We start from the raw sequence: 17,320 nt of genomic DNA on the forward strand, positions 1-17,320 counted from the left end.
TCTTGGATTCATGAGAGGTTCTTGGTTAGTTTCAGGCCAAAGACGTAGCATATCAGTGGAAGGCTTATTAGCATGCCCAAGGCCCTGGGTTCCTTCTCTAGGACCGCATCTATCAATCAATCAGAAGTTTCCCACCACTAGACTTCCAAACCTTAGGATACTCCATGTAGTTACTGTCTACGAGTCTTTCCAATGACAGTTATTCCTGGTAGGATGGGAAAGTGCAATGCCACTCACAGGAGCCATGTGGAAACATCTGAAGAGTGGATATTGATTAGGTAGAATCCCAAGATGCTTCTCAATTTCTGTAACAGGACGGCCTCACCACACAAAGAATTGGATGTTAGTAGTACTGACAGGAGATGCCTAACAGAGGTGAAGGATTAGATTTGAGTGTATGCCATCCTTAATGAGTAGGAATTAGGGGGGGGGTGCCAGTACTAGGGCTTGAACTTAGGGCCTGAATGCTCTGCCTTGGCTTATTGGTTCAAGGCTGAGCCAACTCCACTTCAGCTGTTTGCTAGTTAATTGGAGATAAGAGTGTCATGGACTTTCCTACCTGGGCTGGCTTAGAACCAGAGTCCTCAGATTTCAGCCTTCTGAGTAGCTAGGATTCCAGGTGTGAGCCACTGGCACCTGGCTAAAGTTTTGCTTCTCTCTCTCTTTTTGTGGGAGGTTGTTCTTTGTTCTGGTTTGGTTTGGTTTGCCCCTCTAGCTGGCTCCTCTCTCTGGTTGGTGCCCTTTTGCTAGTGCTGGCTTATTTGTCATGGAATGGGTCCAAAGGGCAGGGGGGGGGTTGGGGGGGGGATGAGTTTTTGTGACTCTAGCTGCCGCTGACTGAGACTCTAATCTCTTTACCCAGGAAGGAGGAGCCAAATGTGCCTGTGGTCGTGTCTCTGGCCACCAATTCTCCATACTACAGTACATCAGCCCCCAAGGCCGAGCTGCTGATCAAGATGAAGGACCTGCAAGGGCAGCAAGAACCCGAGGACTATGTGGGGAGCGACTTGGATCATGATCTGTCAGTGAAGAAGGTAGGGAAGTAGAGCCAGGTGCAGTAGTCAAACTCCTAGCTACTCTGGAGGCTGAGGCAGGAGGATCAGGAGGTCAGGACCAACCGGGCAGCATAGCGAGCTTCTGTTCAAAAAGACATTCACACAGGCACCAGTGTTCATGCTTAATATCCGACCCATTCGGATTCTGAGATCTGAAGATTGTAGATCGAAGTCAGCCTGTGCAGGAAAGCCCATGGGACTCATCTCTAGTTAACCAGAAAAAAAGCCAGAAGTGGAGCTGTGGCTCAAGTGGTAGAGCTCCAGCCTTGAGCCACACCGCTAAGGGACAGCACCCGGGCTCAAAGTTCAATCCCCAATTTGGCACCAAAAACCAAACCAAACCAACCAAAAAGACATTCACACTGAGGGTACTGGGCAAAGGAGAGGCACTGAGCAGAGACCCTGATCACATGTCCGAAGGCATGTTAAGCACATGCAGGATAAGGAAATGTGAGGTCAAATGAGTAAGCCCTTTGCGGTTCATTGTGTGTGTGTGTTTTGGAGCCTACACTGGGGCTTGAAATCAGGGACTTGCACTCTTGCTTTTAGCTTTTTCTTAATGCTTTGGAGTCATGCCTTTACTTCTAGCTTTTCTCTAGTTAATTGGAGATACGAATCTCTCAGGTATATTTTTGCAGACTGGCTTCAAAGCTCAGTCCTCAGCTCTCAGCCTGCTGAGTATCTAGGATTACAGGCCTGACCCACCAGCACTCAGCTTTTTTTGTTTGATTTAGAAACAGGTCTTGCTATGTAGCCCACTCTGGCCTCAAGTGCACAATCTTCGTGCTTCAGCCTCCCAAGTACTAAGATTATAGACTTGCCCACTATGAAGAATTTTTTGGTTTTCTTTTTTTTTTTACTTTGAACTCAGAGTCTAGTTGCTGCTAGGCAAGTGCTCTACCACTAAGTTGCATCCCAGCCCTTTGTCTCAAAAGCTTTGAAAGCTAATGTCTGTATCTCTCTAGTGGCCCTTCAAAAGACAGGAGACATGTATTTTTGATAAAAATGTTTATAAGACATGTAAAGGAATTTTAAAAAAATAGATTCCTTCCAGAGTACTCAGTTTCAGGGTAGTACAGCTGAGGTGGAGGTTGTTTTCTTGTTTTCTGTGTGTGTGTGTGTGTGTGTGTGTGTGTGTGTGTATAGCTTGGACTTTGCATAGCTGGTGCTCTACCACTTAAATAACACTTCAACTTCTGGTTTTGGGTTCTTAGCTGGAGAAGAGTGTCTCATGAAACTTTCCTGCCTAGACTGACTTCGAGCCTTAATTTTTCACATCTCAGCCTCTTGGGTAGCTAGGATTACAACTGAGCACAAAGCATCACATAGGCCCTATAAATCTTTGCAAAGCCATTGGTGGAAATAACATCTACTGTGAGTAGCACTAGAGCAGCTCTCTTGTATGTTTAATAGGATGTTAACAGAATTCAAACTTGTGTGTGTGTGTGTGTGTGTGTGTGTGTGTGTGTTGTTACTAATGGAAGTTAGAGTGTCAAGCCTGAGAACTCTCTACTCCTGAGCTCCACTCCTCCTCCCAGCCATGTTTCAATGTTTTTGTATATTTATATATATATATATATATATAATTTAGTTAATAAAATGAATTAAATGCAGCTCGTTTGCCTACAAATACTTCATTCCTTAATGATGCACAAAGTGACTTTTACTCGGTCCGTCTGTGCTGTGGCCGAGTAACGCAGAGCCCCGGGTCTGCGGCCATTCTCACGAGCATCTCCGTGCTTCCCTGTGCCTCTCTAGCAGGAACTCATCGACAGCATCAGCCGGAAGCTGCAGGTGCTCCGGGAAGCCCGGGAGAGTCTGCTGGAGGACATCCAGGCCAACAATGCACTGGGGGATGAAGTGGAGGCCATCGTGAAAGATGTCTGCAAACCCAATGAGTTTGACAAGTTCCGGATGTTCATCGGGGACCTGGACAAAGTGGTGAACCTCCTGCTGTCACTCTCAGGCCGCCTGGCCCGAGTGGAAAACGCTCTCAATAATTTGGATGACAGTCCATCTCCTGGAGATCGGGTATCTGCAGATGCATGTGACCAGGAAACGAGGGTTGGGGGCATTCCTATGGGAAGGCTGTTTTGGGGGGTGCTGGGAGCACCATGGGATCTCAGGCAGCTTCAGAGTTTTCATTGACCGCCTAGTAGACAGCACAGCCCTAAAAGTTGCTGCATTTTCAAAGGCTTGGCCCTGCTTTAGTCCTGGCCTCTGTGTGTGTATGTAGTGTATGTGCATGTGCATGTGCATGTGCGTGTGTGTGTGTGTGTGTGTGTGAGAGAGAGAGAGAGAGAGAGAGAGAGAGAAAGGGAGGGAGGAGAGAATGAAATGAGAGAGAGCGAACTGGGGCTTGAATTCAGTGCCTGAGTGCTGTCCATTAGCTTTTTTTTGTTCAAGGCTGGAGCTCTACCACTGGAGCTACTTCTGGCCTTTTCTGGCTTTCTGGTGGTTCATTGGTAATAAGAGCCTCACAGACTTTCCTGCCCCGGCTGGCTATGAACTGCGATGCTCAGATCTCAGCCTCCTGAGCAGCTCGGATGACAGGCGTGAGCCACCAGTGCCCCGCTCTTCCTGGCCTTTGCACAGGCTCATTTCTCTGTTTCTCCTTCCACAGCAGTCGCTGCTTGAGAAGCAGCGCGTCCTTACCCAGCAGCACGAGGATGCCAAGGAGCTCAAAGAGAATCTGGACCGACGGGAGCGCATCGTGTTTGACATCCTGGCCACCTACCTGAGCGAGGAGAGTCTGGCCGACTATGAGCACTTCGTGAAGATGAAGTCAGCCCTTATCATTGAGCAGCGGGAGCTAGAAGACAAAATCCACCTGGGTGAAGAACAGCTGAAATGCTTGTTCGACAGCCTGCAACCCGAGCGGGGCAAATGACAGCCCCGTGGGGGGGGGCAGGCACAAAGCCTTGAGGCTGGGGGCCAAGGTGCAAGCAAAGACCCCAGCCCGCATGAATCTCCTGGAGAGAGGTTTCTCCTTGAGCAAAGTGGCTAGGAGAAAAGCAATAACATCTGTGTTTGTCTGGGATTACTTATTGTTTTTCGTTTCCTTTGGAATACTGAGCATCCTACGTAACTACCACAGGACCCGGGGCTGTGCTGACTGGCGAGACCCCCGCTGGCAGCCCAGGGCTGTGCCCTGAGGGGTACACTCACAGTGGTCCGTGTCCAACATTAGGGCTGCACATCCTCCTGTGTTCCTACGGTGCACGACAGGGGAGACCGGGGGGAGCCCCTGGTGCACGTCTTCCCTTGACCCGCCTGTGCCCAGGCGGCTGTGTTTTGTCTTTGCTTGTTCAACAGTGAGCATTTGTTGTCTGTATCGTGTAATGATGTTCTGTGACCCCGCAAAACCACGAGGGTGATGATGAAGATAATTTATTAACATGTGGGAATGGTTTCATGATGGTTCAAAACCAACTGTGCAATGAATAATCTACACGTTGGGTGCACTCATTCTAAGATTAAAATTGCCATTGAAAGAAGTCACACGCATGCTTTACAACACACACAAAACAAATAGTTGTAGTCCTCATAAGAGTTTAAATGGTGTTTTTCTAGCCAAGTAAAATTACTTGGTTAAAAGTGTGTCCAGTAATAGTGTGCTTGTTAGCTATTTCTTGCCTGAGACCAATGGAATATTTGTTACTTTTCCCCTAGGATATTCGTTTTCTGTGAATGAGTGTGGATGTGTGTTTATTAATGATAATTGGCTTTTCTGTTTTTGCCTTCAAGTCTGTTAAGATACCATGAGAGGTACAGTCCATGTACTTTGAGCCTTTCCTTTGGTTTGGCAGGGGTCCTGTGGACCATCTCAGATCTGAACTTCATCTTTTTTCTGCCATAGACTTTAAAAATGATATACCCTTTTTGCTGGTTGAAATGGCAGGATTCTAAAGAGAGTCTTATTCAAACAATATTTCTGCATTGTCAGTTTCAACTGTCAAGTAGAAAATCCACAAAAGGATTTGTATAAAGAACTCTCAAAACCGAACAGTAGGGGGGAAAAAATCCCAAACCCAGCCCAATTAAGAAATGGGCAGAAAGCCAGATGCTGGTAGCTCACACCTGTAATTTAATTCCTCGGGAGACTGAAAACAGAGGATTGAGGTTCAAAGCCAGCTTGGGCAGGAAAGTTTGTGAGACTCTCGTCTCCGAGTAACTACCAAAAACAAAAAACAAACAAAAAAACCCAGAAGTGAAGCTATGGCTCACATGGTAAAGTCCTAGCCTTGAGCAAAAATACTCAGGGACTTAGCACCTGGGCCTTGAGTTCAAGCCCCAATATCAGCACACACACAAAAGTGGGCAGAATACTTGCAAGGCACTTCACTGAAGGGATTTACACACAGCAAATAGTCACATGAAAAGAATGTGCAAGTGCTGATGGCTTCATTATAACTTATTTTATCCAATAGTGTGGGTCTGCTGTAGTTTTTCAAAGTGTTCATCTTATTAAAGGCATGGTTAATGGTAAGTCCCTTAGGTGACTCGATGTTTGGCAGTGTCACAGGCTCTGTTCTATCAGAGATTATTTGAATCCTCATTTCCTCCCTAAGTCCATGAAAGAAGTTCCAGCTGGTGGAGAGACTGTCTGCAGTGAACACAGCCATCCCAAAGCACACGTTCACGCAGATTCTTATGTGTGCTGACATGTGTACATGTCCCTTGCTGTTTCCAAATGGCCAAGAAGCTTCAATTATGCAGACAATAACCAACCCCCCCCTTTTTTTAACAGCCTACCAATGTCAATAGGATGAATGCTTTTCCAAAAGCATCCACTCCTATTCAGTGAAGCTATGTCTACCTTGAACAACTGCTACTCTGCCTCTCAGCATTCTCCTCTCCTGGCTTTCCTTTGCTGTGAACATGGATCACAGATGATGTCAGAAAAGGAGAAGCCTGGCTGTCCACACACCTCCCGCACAAGGATTTTTCAGAGTATTTTGTTTTTAATTTAGACAGCTTTTTAACCTACGGTTCTTTCCTCTCACAGTGTTGTAATCAATGATCTGTGTGTAAAATGTGAATAATGGAATTTGTGTGTCTGTTCCTGACTTTGGGTGTCTTTCTTAGGATTTCCTCTTATGCATAGCAATATATAATGCTGTAGGATGCTTTTAGCAAAGCACGCATAATCCTTCTGTTCCCGTGCACTCGTTTGCCTCTTGTCTGGCTGGCAGGGACCCAAAGATTTCTGTGTGTCCATGTACATAAGTGTATATAGTTATATTATTGCATATGAAGACCATCAGGTGCTCCTGGCTGGCCTTTGGTGTTCGTAGGTGGGTGAGTGATGTGGTGCCTGGCCACTGTCGCAGCTCAGCTGTAGACGCAGCACACGGTGAACTTGCTTTTGGTCAGGACTGTTATCTATGGCTTGCACCCTGCGGTCCACCATGGCAAATGTGTACAATGTCATGCTTGACACTTACCACTTATGAAAACATCATCCTGCTTGACTCTTGGCAAAATAAATTGTGTGTCTTGAACTAACAGAGCATGCCTTTGATTTACCGCCATCACAGCTTTTAAAGCTAACCTGAATGTCGGAGCAAGGATGTAACCCCTTGGTAGATGTCACGAGTGCAAAGCCTTCAATTCCACCTCAGTCTAGTTACAACCTGCCCTCCCCACAAAATCCTCTCTATGTGTTTGGAAACCATTTGAGTGTATCTTACCTCTTTGTAACTTGCTGGTCTAGTTAAGATCACCCAGTTAAGATCTACAGAGCTAGGGCTGGGAAGGTGGCTCAGTGGTAGAGCGCTTGCCATACATGCATGAGGCCCTGAGTTTGATTCCTCAGCACCACATAAGCAGGAAAAGCTGGAAATGGCGCTGTGGCTCAAGTGGTAGAGCGCTAGCCTTGAGCTGAAGAGCTGAGGGACAGCGCCCAGGCCCAGAGTTCAGGCCCCTCGACCGGACCCCCCCCCCCCCAAAACACATCTACAGACCTGGCAGCCCAGCATCGCCCAGCACCCTGCTGCTGACACCCTCTGTCCTCCACGCACCCTCTCCCTGCTGGCCTCGCTCTTCCACCACCTCCGCAAGGCTTTGGGGTGCAGGGCAGCAGGGGAGGGGAGAGGTGGCAGACAGGTGTACATGGTCAGAGGGATGGGGAAGCAAGGGCTGAGTCGCCATGCCTGAGCAGCCACGCCCCAAAGGCAGGCAGAGGGCACACCCGCCCAGAAAAGCAGCACAGCTATTGATTGCCAGGGCAACCAGGGCTGGCTCACAGTGGTGAGCTCACAGTGGAGGGTGGGGCAGGGGTGGCACTGAAAGCCCGGCCTGCCAGGGCCAGCTTCAGAAGGCCAGCGGTGGGCCGCCATGGAGGAGGTGTGAGAGGGGCTGGTCCACGTCACGGCCTCTGGCCAGTGAGCTGACCGCCTCTCGCCAGCGGGCTCGCCCCCCTCCGCCACAGCCACATCGCTGCATCCGCGCGTCACTCGCAGTGAGCGGCCGCTTCCTGTAGCAGGTGAGATGGCGCCTCCCTTCTTTCCTCCCTAGGCTGGAAACCGCTCGTGATCGCGTGTGTCTGGGGAGAGTCAGCGGTGACCTGGGGACTCAGAGACCCAGCCCGGGGGTGTCCTTCCTTTCCCACCTCTAACACAGCTTTGCGTTTGTCAACTGCCTGCCTTGTGCAGGGAGGGGTGATGGGGTTTTACCCTGGTCAAATGTAGGAGCCTCAGGTCCACCAGCTTAGCCCCTGGAAGTGGCCGCTTCAATGGCGCCGAGTCCAGCAAGCTGTTGAAGTCCGTCTCTAGAAGCCTTTCACCCATCTCTGCACAGGCAGACTTCCCACATCCTTTGGTGGTGCTGAGAAATGCCAGGAACCTCTCTGTTCTAGACCCTGTTTTGACTTCTTTGGGGTTCAAGTAGAGCTACTGGATGGAAGAGTAATTCTACATGTTTCCGGAATCACTGTCCAGTTCTCCCCAGGCCTGCTCTCATTCTCTGTTCCCACTAGCAATGTGAAAGCATTTTAACTCCTTCCCTGTCCTCTAACATTTGTGTCTTTTCTTTATAGATAAAAGGATCATCCTTTGAAAGCTCCTTACTTGAGGTAAGATGAAGACACAGGAAGGCTAGTACTTTTACTCTATTTCTGCCATTGAGCCCTTTCATTCTGTGTGTGTGTGTGTGTGTGTGTGTGTGTGTGTGTGTGTCCGTCCTAGTACTGGGACTTGAAGCCAGGGGCTAGAGTGCAGTCCCATAGCTTTGTGCTCCAGGCTAGCATTTGGTAGTTAATTGGAGATCAGAGCTTCATGGCTGTTCTTGCCTGGGCTGGCTTCAAACCATGATCCTCAGATCTCCACCTCCTAAGTGGCTGGGATGACAGGGCTGAGTAGCCAGCACCTAGCAGCACCTTCATTCCTATAGAACAGAGGTGACATCATAATGGACATTGGGCTTGCCTATTTGTTGAGCCTCTCTTGATGTGAATAAAGCCAACAAATACTGAGAGAGCCAAAAGCACGGGGCCATCCATGCTCCGGGGCCTGCATTGCCCTTTGTTTCTGTGTGACTTACTGACCTGAGTATGGCGTTTATCCTCTGTATGCTCTTTCCTCTTCTGTGACCTGGGGCTCATAATCCCTGTGTCATACATCGTCATGACAACTGGGTACATTAATTTTCCTGGAGGACTCACAGTAGGGCTTGATTCACACAGAGCATATGATAAGAATTCAATGAATATTTGGTGAAAGACAGGATTTGTGAGATTTTCTTCTGGCCCCAAGGTCTGCCTAACGATATTCCTTTCAGGTGATTCATCTCTGTGTCTGTTTTCAGGACAATTAGCCATTTCTCCCTTCCTGCTAAAAATACTTCCTTGAACAACACCGATGAACATCTGATTCGAAAATGTGCGACTACGTACGGAAAATGTACAGGTAATTTTAAACAAGAACTTCTATGGACTATTGCAAATGTGGCGAAAGGTCCTTCCTATATTTCTGTACTTTCTTCCTTCCTTCCTTCCTTCCTCCTTCCTTCCTTCCTTCCTTCCTTCCTTCCTTCCTTCCTTCCTTCCTTCCTTCCTTCCTTCCTTCCTTCCTTCCTTCCATCCTGCCTTCCTTCCTTTCTTTCTTTCTGTTCTTGGACAAGACGTATGCACATTTCAACTTCTGAAACATCTTGTCGCAACAACAAAACCATTTTCTGTGCTGCTGTGGGCGTTCGGCACCTGCCTAGCAAGCACGTCTCTATGCATACTCCTGCCACAGTCTTGGATTTCAAGGCTTCCTGTCCTCTGACCTGAGCGAGGTAGAAAGTCAGAAGCACACAGAATGCTTCCATAGAGCTTTCAGACAGGATGGGCTAGAGACGGGCATGTTAGCACTAGGTATGTGTTCCATTCTTAAATCATGACACACGCTTGCTTTCTCCTCTACCCCTTTCTCCTATGGCGTTCCTGGTGTGGCTTCAAGAATCCTCAAATTCACGTTCTGGGTCTCAGAAATGAAGCAAGGAAGGTTGGAGTTAGCTGCCCTGGTTTGTACGTACATCACTTGGGCCTTGGGCATTATCTTAGCAATTAGTCGACATTGGCGAATCTGGGAATTTGATGCTAAGGAGGTCCAGATCGTTTTCATCGGGCTCTGGAAAGTTTATTACTACCAGAAGGTGAACGGCACCGAGTCTCTGATCGGTGTGACCATGCACACCGGCAGCAACGAAAGCTGGATCATCCCCCCCGAAATTCAGTATGGACGAGATCTCATCCTCCTAGCCAACTTCATGAAATCGGTAGTCCTAATATTCAGCACGGAGGCCATCTTAGTGAGCTGGATTAAGGCCCCGTATCCCGATTTCTTGAGGTCGCACTATAACATTTCCGTATTGTTTCTTCTGCTGAGCAGCTTTTGCACCCTGACTGCGGTGTTCTGGAATCATATTGTCGATTTTTATGGCCAAACCACCTTCCAATTTAGGAGCACATTCCCGGTTCAAAAAGAAGAGCTGTACATGAAGCACTTCTCCTACGTGCTCCCCCTGGGGATCTTCACGGTGACCCTGTCTGTCTCGACCGCAGCCATGTTCATCTATGAAATTTGCGCCCTGAGAGAGATGGCCCAGATGTCTCAGGCGCTGGTTAAATTCAAGCCCTAAAAGGACCAACTGATTGATGATGGCTACTATGTCGGAAAATCTGCCATCCGTCAGTTGAGATAGTGTCCTCCATGAACATGCAGTTTGGGCACATGGATGCTCATTGAAAATAAAATACCAAATTATCTCAGCATGTGGAAGAGTGCCGTGGGTCCCTACTCTCTAGGTCCCTCCCTCCTTGAAGGTTTTTGCTACTGAAGACTACTGACTTCATAGGTTGAGTAAGAGCATGTGGTCTCTTCCATAGCCCACGTCAGCAGGGATGAAATCAGCATAGACTCGTGTTCACATGCAGCCGTGATTGAAAGTGGGGGGAAGTACTGGGAGACCACAAGCACAGTGGGGGGTGGGGGTGGGATGGGGTGGGGAGGGGAGGGGAGGGTTACAAACAGAACCCGCCCCAGGCTGACGGTTTGCAGATGAGCTGCCACTGCACAATGGGAAGCAACCACACTTCCAGCTTTGAGGTCTAAGGCATTCTCCTCAGCGGGACTGGGCAGGGTTTCTCAGCCATGACACTGAGGACCCTCTGGGGTGGGATCCCTTGGGGTGGAGAGGGAGTGAAGGAAGGTATTTAGTTGAAGCTGCGGCTTCTCTACACTTACATGCCAGTAACACTGTCTTCTTCCCTGCTTGTGGAAACAGAAGCATGCAGACGTCTCCATGTGTTCTTCTATGGGGAAGTGGGCGTGGGGGGAACAGGTGGGCCCTGATGTAGCCAGCGACCCAGGCTAAGGAAGCTAGTGCACGTTTACAGGATCTTGAAGAACCCTGCTGATCAAATAAAGCTGGTGGTCTCAAGGCAGCCTCTGTTGGCTCTTCTGGTCTATTCCTGACTGCCTGCTCCTCCAGGAACAGTTGACAATTCTAGTGTCAGTGAAAAGTGTAATCCTCCAGGTTCCACACTGTCTCATAGGTTTGCAGAAGAGATGAAAGAGATGGTAGGGACCGTCCTCCCACTGGGGCCTCCAGACAGCCAAGCGTTGCTAGAGCACTGTTCCATAATGTTGACGCAGTGTCACTGATAAACCATCGTCCTGAGCGCTCTTTTGAATGTGTCTTTCAGGTAAATGTGCTGAGGTATTGAAGGTGGGATGGGTTGGCTCCTTCTACAATGCTGCCCAGAGGCCTGGCTGCCTTGAGCAAAGGACTGCCAGCCAGGCATCCAAAATGGCCTTCATGCCACCACCAACCACTTGTGTGTGCGTGTGCACGGGTTTGTGTGTGTGTGTGTGTGTGTGTGTGTGTATGCACTCGGTCTTGAGTTTTCCCTGGCTTTTTCACTCACGGTTGGCCCTCTAACGCTTGAGCCATGCCTCCAGTTCTAGCTTTGGGCTGGTTGATTGGAGATAAGACTCTGAGATTTGCCTGCCTGAGCTAGCTTGAACAGTGAGGCTCAGGCCTATGCCTGTGAATAGCTGGAGTTATAAATGGAAGCCACAGGGGCCTGGCAGCAGCAGCAGCCTCTTTGAACTCCAAACTCCAGCTGCAGAAAGCACCACCCTTTGGCCACCACAGCTTCAGCCTCCACCCAGGCCTGAGGGCAAGCACTTCTTTTCTCCTGCAGGTGGCCCTGCAGAGGACCTGTGATTGGTCCAAGCACAGTCCCTCATGCAAATAAGGCATCCTCTGATTGGTGCAGACCTCCTTGTCACAGCCCCCTTCTAGCTATATAAGCAGGCAGCTCAGCTTAATTTGGGTGGGAGCAGCTTGGAGACTCTCCTGGGAGGGCCCCTTAGTGCTTCAGCCCCAGGATTAACACAGGTTTCTCCACTGGTCTTCCCTGCCTACTTGTGATGCTCATCACTAGTAGAGTGGCTCAGCTGGCGACATGAAGCAAAGAAGACAACAATTGACAGTGGAGGGGTAGTCGTGCGAGGAGCCAGCAGGGAAGCGGCAGGGCCAGAGAACCATCGCCATGCTAGTTGACAGCCAACAGCAGAGGTGGCATCGGGTTGCCAGTGAGCAGCCAGGCCCGGGGCTGCCCGGGCTGCAGCAGCAGTGCGGGGCAGGCCGAGCAGAGGCAGCGGGGCCTCCGGGGCAGCTGTAAGGGAAGGTGGCAGCAGCCAGAGAGAGGATCAGTGGCCAGAGAGACACCTCCAGCCACAGGTCCTGGCCTGGCAGCTAACTAAGAGTAGTAACACTTCACGCTGTGGCTTCACTGCCCTGTGCCCAGGCCCCTGTGCCAAAACCCTAACACTGCAAACTCCTTGGGCCAAGGCAGCTGCCTGCCGTCGCCACTGCTACTGCTCGCAAACCCCCATCCAGGATCCAGAGAACACAGCAGCTTCCCCTCTCCTACCCCCATTTCCACATGGGTAGAGCAGGACCCAGCCAGCCGCCTGTGACAGAGACAGAGGAGAGGACTGGGAAAGTGGGGGTACATCTGGGGAAGTTATCTGAAACAGTCTCAAAAGTGAATGGAAAACACAATGTCGATCACTTAAGAGGCAGGAAGTCACACGAGTTTCATTTCCATGGATTAACAAGAGACTGAAAAGACAGTGGTAGAGGTGAGAATGAAATTGTTCCCGATTAAGGAAAGACATCCATAAATTGAGAAAATGCAATAAGTCTTCAGTAGGCTTCAAGAACTTCACATACAAAGAAAAGTTCTTTGACAGAAACAGAGATGATGCTTTTAGCATCTACAATAGGACTGATAAACTCTAAACTTCTCCCCAAAGAGCAAAACATTATTCTTGTCTCTAAAGTGCTGAAAATAATGGTTTTTGTTCATCTGTATCTGCCAGCTTTTGTGTCTCTGAAGCATAGACTAAAATGAAGATACTTTAGACAACTCACGAAAGGAGACACATTGGGAAGAAAAGTAATTGGGCCTACACAATTTAGATTCAGAAGCAAGGATGAGCAGAGTAAAATTAGCAAGCCTCTGCCTAATTCTAAACTAGCATTGGTCATGATTTTTTGGAAGGACTGTACTGACAAAGTGAAGTCGTCATAATTGAAATCAGGCAGTCTACCACTTGAGCCACGCCTCCTTCCAGGCTCCTTTTACATTGGGTGTTTTTTCTGGGAAGTGTGTCACTTTACACCCACGAATCTATTTCTCCGCGCCCCTGTGTCACTGGGTGTGAGCGGCATTTGTCTGCCTCTCTGCCCAGCCGCTGCGCTTCCCCTGTGCCTGGGGTAGAAGACATGGAATGCTGGGCACATCCATTGGTTGAGAAGTCTCAAAAATTTCTTTTTCACCCAGGCTGGACTTGAACCAAGATAACCACATCTCCCTCTTCTAAGTAGCCATGGTTACAGGCTTAAGCCCCCATGCCCCCATTTGTAAATGTCTATACTATGGGTGGCTATGGCTCATCCAAGAAGCAGCCCCAAACCCCTCACTGCCAAAGTGATGCCCTGCTATTGTTCAGTGATTTCTGCTTAAAAAAAAAAAACCCACCAGATTACCAGATGCCAGTGGCTCACATCTATAATCCTAGCTATGCAGGAGTTGAGATCTGAGGATCACAGTTCAAAGCCACCCTTGGGCAGGAAAGTCTGTGAAACCCTAATCTTCAGTTAGCCAGCAGCAAAATCCCAGAAGTAGAGCTTTGGGCTAAGTGGTAAAGTGCGAACTTTGAGCAAGAAAGGTGAGAGACAATGCCTGGGCTGAAATCCCCCCAACCCAGTAAATACCAGAAAAACAAGCCTTGAGCTTTTTACCTTTTCCTTACATAACAAACAGTCTTGAAATGTGATTAATGACTATGAGATGATATTCTTCCTGTGTGGTGAGCAATTTTTTTTTTTTTTGTCAGTTGTAGGGTCTGAACTCGGCCTGAGCGCAATCCCTCAGTTCTTCAGCTCAAGGTGAGCGCTCTACAACTTGAACCACAGCACCACTTCTGCCTTTTTCTACTTATGTAGTGCTGAGGAATGGAACCCGGGGCCTCATGCATGCAAGGCAAGCACTCTACCACTGAGCCACCTTCCCAGCCCAGCATTTTACTCTTGACTCTCTTTACTTCTGGTGGGGTATCCATTCCTAAATCAAAGGCAATTCTAGTAACATATTCATTGCCTGAAGACTAGCAAGGAAAAATAACCTAAAAAAATCCCAGGAGAAAAAAATTGAAAGATGAGATAAAGTGTATGTAAAAGCCATGTCAGAAGAATCAGTTGCATCAAATGAAGCACATAGAAGAATATAGTTAACCCAGATGTGTTCCCTGAACGTGTAGAATTACTTGATTCACCTAAACTAGTCAAAGCAAAAACGATTCGTGAGCATAATGTATAGGATCACGCTGCACATTTGTCCAAACCCACAGAGTGCACTACCCAGAGTGCACGCTGATCACTATGGACTCTGGGCGGCAATGTGGTGCAGCGCGGCTCGTCAGCTGTTATGCATGTACCAATCTGGACCCGGGAGCTAGGAAGGGGGAGGGCTGTGCACGTGTGGAGACAGGGGGCGTGTGGGAAATGGCCTCAGCTTCCTCTCGAATCGTCCATGAAGCTGAAGATCGTAAGTAAAGCCTTTACTTAAAATCGCTCACCACCATGACTAAAAATGACAGAAATAACCGAGCAGCACCACGATCGTCTTTCCCACCAGCTGCCCCCCCCCCCTGAAGGTAGCTATGGGCTCACATGCCACCCTGAGTATAGGCTGGGAGGGCATAGAATCAAGGCAACAAAAGGCTTTGTGCAAGTTCAATGTTAATGTATTCCACTAACAGTGGCCTAGGGGCTGCAGGACCCCAGACATCCTTCTTCTCCAGGGAGGCCAGCGCTAGCCTTGGTTATACCAGGTTGCACATGTTTTGTACCTTGCCCACCCCAGTAGGAGGGTAGGCTTCGGGAGGACCTCAGCAAGCAGCTATGGGAGTGTGGAGAGCTTTGTCCATTGTCCCGTTTGCCAGGATTGAGGCCATTCCTGTTTTCTGCCCTTTGTGGAGTGAACCCTTGAAGCAGGCAAACACACACCCATACAGAGGGGGGGGGAAGAGGAGGGAGAGTGAGAGGGAAAGAAGAGAGAGACAGAGGGAAAGGAGGGAGAGGCAGAGGGAAAAATGAAGAGGGAGAGAGAGGTGGGAGAATAAGATGGGAGAGAAAAGGAGGGAGAGGGAGAGAGAAATGGGAGGGGGAGAGGAAGGGAGATAGAGAGAAAGTACCTTTTCTGCAAGATGGAAAGGGAAAAAGAAGTCTTTTTTTGTCAGTCGTGGGGCCTGAACTCTGGGTCTGGGTGCTGTCCCTCAGCTCTTCAGCTCAAGGCTAGCGCTCTACCACTTGAGCCACAGCGCCACTTCCAGTTTCCTGAGTGGTTTATTGGAGATAAGAGTGTCCCGGGCTTTCCTGCCCGGGCTGGCTTTGAACTGCATTCCCAGATCTCAGTTTCCTGAGTAGCTAGGCTGACAAGCATGAGCAGGCGTGAGCCACTGGCGCCGGGCACAAGTCATTTTTTTTTTTTTTTTAATTCAGGGCCTGGTGTCCCTGAGCTTTTTTCCTCCAGGCTGGTGCTCTTCCACTTTGAGCCATAGTCCACTTAGGGCTTTTAAGTGGTTCACTGGAGATAAGAGTCTCCCGGACTTTCCTGCCCAGTCTGGCTTTGAATTGCATTCCCAGATCTGTTTCCTCAGTAGCTAGGGGGACAGGCGTGAGCCACCAGCGCCTGGCTTGCAGAAGAAGCCTTGATATGCTGACAGCATGTCACTACAAGGACGTGGAGTCCGGCCTCCATTCCTCGCGCCCAGATACGGTCTTGAAGGCGGACGCTGGCAGCCTAAAAGGTGCACAGGTATGATTATATTTGTGGTCTGTTGGGAGGCCCTGAGCCTCTACCCCAACCTCGAGGCAGAGCGGCGGGGCTCAGCGAATCCATCAGTTTGGATGGAAGCCTATGATTTTAGGGCCTAGATTTTAATTCCCCAAGTGCGTCGCCTCCTGGGAACAGGATTTCCTGCAGCCCCGCAGCGCGCAGGCTTGCGCACTCTGATGGCCACACGTGCAGGAGCCGCGCAGAGGCGACCACGTGAGCGATCACGTGAGCCCGTGGCGGTGTGACTAGAGAAACACCATTGAGTTCCTGACCACATCGACGCGTGGGCGCTTCCTGTTGGCTACCCGTGCTGTCTGCCGGTATGGATCGCGTTGTCCCCAAAAATACTCTAAATAGCCGCGGGGCCGTGGGTAGGAGAAGGACCCCCCCAGACCCATAGGGTAAAGGCTCTAACTCTACCCAGGCTTGTCTCTTAAAAGGCAGTAATTAACTTCTTTCAAGAGAAAAACCTGTGTCAACCACACCGTGGCATTCTCGGAACACCTGTGGGGCACCAGTGACGTGGCTGGGCCTCATTTTCCACCCTCAGCCCCTGGAGCAACCCCGGCTCCTGAGGGAGCCCTGAGCGGTGGCGCAGAGCCCCGCATCAGGTCGGGGTCCCGGGCAGGCGCGCCGCTGTCCAGCAGCCGTGCCGGGTCCGAGCCGCCCAGACCGCAGCCTGCTCCGCGTCTGTGCGCATGCCCTCAGCCGCCAGGAGGCCGCAGCGCCGAGGCCCGGCCGCCGAGGCCTGGGCCGCCGGCTGCTGGCGGGCTGTGCCTGGGCCGCGTGTGCGCGCCTGGCGGCTGCTCCCGCCCCACGAGAGCGCGCGTGCCCCACCCGCGAGCCGGCCCGCGGCAGGCGCGCACGCGCACGGGGCAGTGCGGGGCTGGCAGAGGCGCGCGCAGGGCGCGTGGCTTGCAGGGCGTCGCGGGCGTGGCCTGCGGGCCCTGGCCGCCCTGCCTGCCGCCTGCTTTCTTCCCCGGGCGGGCGCGGCCACGGCGCTGGGGGGATGGCAGGCCCGGGGCGGGCTTCCACGCGTGGGACTGGCGTCTGGGACGCGGCGGAAGGCGTGCGACTGGGCGCTGCGCGGCCTTGCTGTCGGGCGGCGGTGTGAGCGCTCGCGCTTGTCTCGCGTGGCGCGCTGGCGTGGCTGCAGGCGGGGAGACGCGTCGCCCACGGCCCCGCGCCACAGCCAGCGCCGCCCACAGACGCTGCGCACCGCGGGCGCAGGAGCGGGCGCGGGCGCGGGCGCATGCGCAGGCGGGGCAGTAGCCGCGTGCTGCTGGCGGAACTCACCGCGCAGCTGGGCGGGCATGCACGCGCACATGCGCATTCAGGGAGCCGGGCTGGAGACCTGTGTGTG

General features: G+C 50.7%; 2 protein-coding genes across 2 annotated transcripts in view; both read left to right on the forward strand.

The window, feature by feature from the left end:
• Shroom2 (shroom family member 2) overlaps positions 1-5,128 on the forward strand; it is a 106,849-nt gene extending 101,721 nt beyond the window's left edge. The window contains 3 exon segments of the mRNA XM_042680539.1: positions 863-1,034; positions 2,814-3,086; positions 3,679-5,128. Coding sequence (XP_042536473.1) covers positions 863-1,034; positions 2,814-3,086; positions 3,679-3,945 — 712 coding nt within the window. The 3' untranslated portion in view covers positions 3,946-5,128.
• Positions 5,129-8,933: 3,805 nt separating this feature from the next.
• On the forward strand, positions 8,934-10,181 carry LOC122108527. The gene is made up of 3 exons (XM_042680485.1): positions 8,934-8,962; positions 9,296-9,414; positions 9,529-10,181. The coding sequence occupies exons 1-3, from the start codon at positions 8,934-8,936 to the stop codon at positions 10,179-10,181; spliced, it is 801 nt and encodes a 266-aa protein (XP_042536419.1).
• Positions 10,182-17,320: the final 7,139 nt, after the last annotated feature.

The sequence above is a fragment of the Dipodomys spectabilis genome, unplaced genomic scaffold, assembly GCF_019054845.1.
Source record: "Dipodomys spectabilis isolate Male_0828 unplaced genomic scaffold, ASM1905484v1 ptg000061l, whole genome shotgun sequence".
NCBI classification, from domain to species: Eukaryota; Metazoa; Chordata; class Mammalia; order Rodentia; family Heteromyidae; genus Dipodomys; species Dipodomys spectabilis.

Bases quoted from the DNA above. Each gene is read 5' to 3' on its own strand.
- LOC122108527 (XM_042680485.1), top strand. From the start codon at position 8,934: ATGTGCGACTACGTACGGAAAATGTACAG. The intron at 8,963-9,295 runs GTAATTTTAAAC...CTCCTGCCACAG, and splicing joins TACGTACGGAAAATGTACAG to TCTTGGATTTCAAGGCTTCC. The intron at 9,415-9,528 runs GTATGTGTTCCA...TCTGGGTCTCAG, and splicing joins GACGGGCATGTTAGCACTAG to AAATGAAGCAAGGAAGGTTG.